At 35.1% G+C, this 3468-nt stretch overlaps 1 protein-coding gene across 1 annotated transcript; it reads right to left on the reverse strand.

Annotated features, from left to right (window-relative positions):
• Positions 1 to 1029: 1029 nt before the first annotated feature.
• Positions 1030 to 2239, reverse strand: LOC114279750 (NADP-specific glutamate dehydrogenase). Its single transcript, XM_028222031.2, has one exon. The coding sequence runs from the start codon at positions 1940 to 1942 to the stop codon at positions 1157 to 1159; it is 786 nt and encodes a 261-aa protein (XP_028077832.2). The 5' UTR covers positions 1943 to 2239; the 3' UTR covers positions 1030 to 1156.
• Positions 2240 to 3468: the final 1229 nt, after the last annotated feature.

Below are 3468 nucleotides of genomic sequence, written 5' to 3' on the forward strand. Positions count from 1 at the left end.
ACGCCACCTCACTGGGAGTGCGACCCCCATTGGGGGTCTGTAGCACCATTGATTACTTGCAAAGTTGCCCATTGCTCTGCCCATTGACAATTGACTACCTGAACATCTCCCGACGGATCGATTGTATGATAAAAATAAAAATTTTAACGTTGAAATGTTTAGTATCAGATGAAGTTTTTAACCTAAATCTTGTTTAAATTTGATAAAAAAAAAAAAGTGTTAAGCGTTGGAGATGTTCTTAGACTATCTTCAACGATGCATCAAAATTTTCATCAAATTTGAGTAAAAAATTGAGTAAAAATTCTATTTGTTATCAAGTGTTCCAACGGAAATTTTTGAAACTTCATCAAAACACCAGTTGAATGACTGGGCAGATGTTCAATCAGTCAACCGGTCAGTATAAATTTTTCACAAATTTTTATCTTAAGGCGGTCATCTGAGAGATTGATTGGATGGATGATTGGGAAAACGACAGGCCAGTATAATTTTTTCACAAATTTTTGTCTTAAAGTGGTCATCCGGTGATGAAAATAAAAAAAATGAAATCTAAATTTAATACTTATTTGATGAAACCATTAGAGTAAAAAAAGACACAATTTTTCATCAAATTCAAATTCAAATTTAATGAAATGTTTGAATAACCATTGAAAATGGTCTTACAAGTTACAAATTAATAACAAAAAAATTAAAATTAAAATTATATATCTTTTTAATAAAAAATTTAAATTTAAATTATTAAATTTATTTAAAATACTTTTGTTAAATAAATTGCAAGCAAAAATTACAGACACATAATTTGATACAAATTTTTTAAATTAAAAAAATACATACACAATCATGATCTGTGGAGAGAAATAAAAGAGAAAAAATTAAAGGGGTACTGAGTCAACTACAGAAGAAATTTGTTAATTTTTGTAGTATTACTTCAATTTTGAACTTTCTTATCATCAACTGCTTAATTGTATCTGAATTGTCTCTCATCAATCTTGAGATATAAAAGTTGGGGCAAAAGAAATAAAGATGTGTCACTGAATTGAAAATGAAACGGGCATTCAAATGTAAAATCATACTAATAATTTACATTATTTTTTAGCAATTCAAGTGTAATTGTACCCAAAAAAAAAAAAAAAAATCAAAATCAAAATCAAAATTTCCGTCATAACAGTCTTCTGGGCCTTAAGGTTTTGGAAGAAGCTTTAGAAACCAAATACCCGACTCCGACTCCTAAACACATGACCCAAAACCCAACGTCTACGGCCCATCTGACTCCCTCCATCTCTGTCTCTATCATTTCCCCGCAATCTCCACCGTCCGATCCCTTCTCCATCTCATCGTCGTCTGCAGAGGAACAACAGCAGCAGCAGCAGCAACATGCGTCTGATTGATCAGTAGTATCGTCGACTTCTCTCTCCTCTGGTATCTCCTCCAGCCCCTGAAAACAGTACTTGGCCCTTGTCTTCCTCCTCACCACCACCTCCACCTTCTCACTCATCATCGCCGGCTCCTGCCCGTCCACCGCCACTGAAATCTCGGCCTCCTTCACCTCCACCCCAACCATCTCTCTCTCCAAAACACACTTACACTCCACTTTCCACTCGTCATTCTCATCTTTCCTGAAACTACCCTTGAACACCTTCTCGTCCCTCATGTACACCTCGAACCTCACTCCTTCGCTTGCCCTCACCCGCTCTCTGCTCCCGAATATCACCGTTTTGTTTGTCGTCCCTACCCCGGACACGACCCTATAGAGCGTCACAAACCCGGGAGAGTCGGCTTGGATCTTGGAGTCGCAGATCTCCAAGGGAGATCCATTGATTCGAGGGAGGTAATAGAGAGTGATAGAATCCGGTAAACATGTACGCGTATTTGAAACCCATAAACGGAGATAAAAGGATTTGATCTTCAATCTCTCCCTCTCCTTCTGCTCATAACCTTTACACATCTTTCTCTCTTTCTTTGCTCTATCCCTGAGATTAGAATTGCTTTTGCAGTGAGTGGTGGTGGGCAGGTCGGTATGGGGTTAGTATTTAATAGGGTTTACGGGAAGATTGGCGGCGGCTATTGGCGGTCTTTTGGTTTTGCAAGAATTCAGTGGGTGTGGTGGGCGTGGAGTTCGAGTTGAGAGCACACGGGTTTTTTTTTTTGGATGACGTGACCAAAACGACAAGATTGTGCCAGACGGCACGGAACACTCATTTGCCGCGTATTTGGATGCTGGTTTCGTTTTGCTAACTTATGCTGTTTTCTATCGACTGCTTCGCGGGGATACTACAAATTTACTAAGGATTCGTTTGGGATGTGTGTAATTTTTTTTGACTATTTTAATTTTGGGCAAAAAAGTTTTATTTGAGATAAGTTTTTTGATTTTTTTAACTAAAAGAAAAAATAAAATAATTATGGTTTGAATATGATATTTTGTCTTATTGAGTTAAAAAATCTATTTTGTCTTTTTATGACTATTTTAACAAAAAATCTCATTTTAACTTATTCCAAACGAATGATAAATTGACTTTTAACCTATTTTGGATAACAACACCAAATAGGTATGGTCCAAACTCAATATTGAAAACTAAGTCTATACAATAAAGAAAAATGTCTAAGAATATCAAAAGTAGAACTCTAATAAGAGCTCTATTTATGTGGCAGTAGGCCCTACTTATGAATAATTTGATCAAAAATGTTTGAGATCCTTTTTTCCTTCAACCCTCTTTGACTCCCTTTCCCTCCTATTGGCTAGTTTTTCTTTTCTATTTTTTTTCTTTTCTTTCTCCTCCAATCACCACCCACCATGTGTGTGTGGAGGTGGTGGAATTGGTGATTGGAGTGGGTCTCTATCAATGCCCATGAATGATATATGTGTCTTATTTTTTTATGGGTAAATTACATTGACACCCTCTGAGATTTATGTCTATTACAGTTCCCGCCCTCGCCTTTTGGAAATTACATCTCCTTCTCTGAGGTTTAAAGTTTCATTACAGATTGCTCCATGAGATTTAAAATTTCATAACAGTTCCTCCCTCACCGTAATGATCGTCATACATAAAATTAAATTAACAAGGGAGTCAGTGTGATTTTTCAAATATGAGGGAGAAACTGTAATAAATATAAATCTCAAGGAGTGTCAGTGTAACTTATCCTTTTTTTATTTTTACTTCATGTCACATCATTAGTGTCATTATTAGAGTTTCAAATTTAAAGTTACGAGTCATTGTTCTATAATAAAATCTCAACATCAATTGAAATTTTTAGACAATTTTTTGGTGCAAAATTCTAGGTTTATAGAATTCTCCTTCGTAATTATTATTATTATTATTATTATTTTAGTTAAATTAGTTTTTTGGTAAGAAATAAATATATTTTTTATAACTTAAAACCTTTTTGTTTTGGCAAAATTAGTGCTCTTTGTCAATGAATTTGCCAAATGGATAGTGTTTGTGTATTTTAGATATCAATAGGGCTTTCCTCTAA

The sequence above is a fragment of the Camellia sinensis genome, chromosome 11 (assembly GCF_055761805.1).
Source record: "Camellia sinensis isolate YWXY chromosome 11, ASM5576180v1, whole genome shotgun sequence".
NCBI classification, from domain to species: Eukaryota; Viridiplantae; Streptophyta; class Magnoliopsida; order Ericales; family Theaceae; genus Camellia; species Camellia sinensis.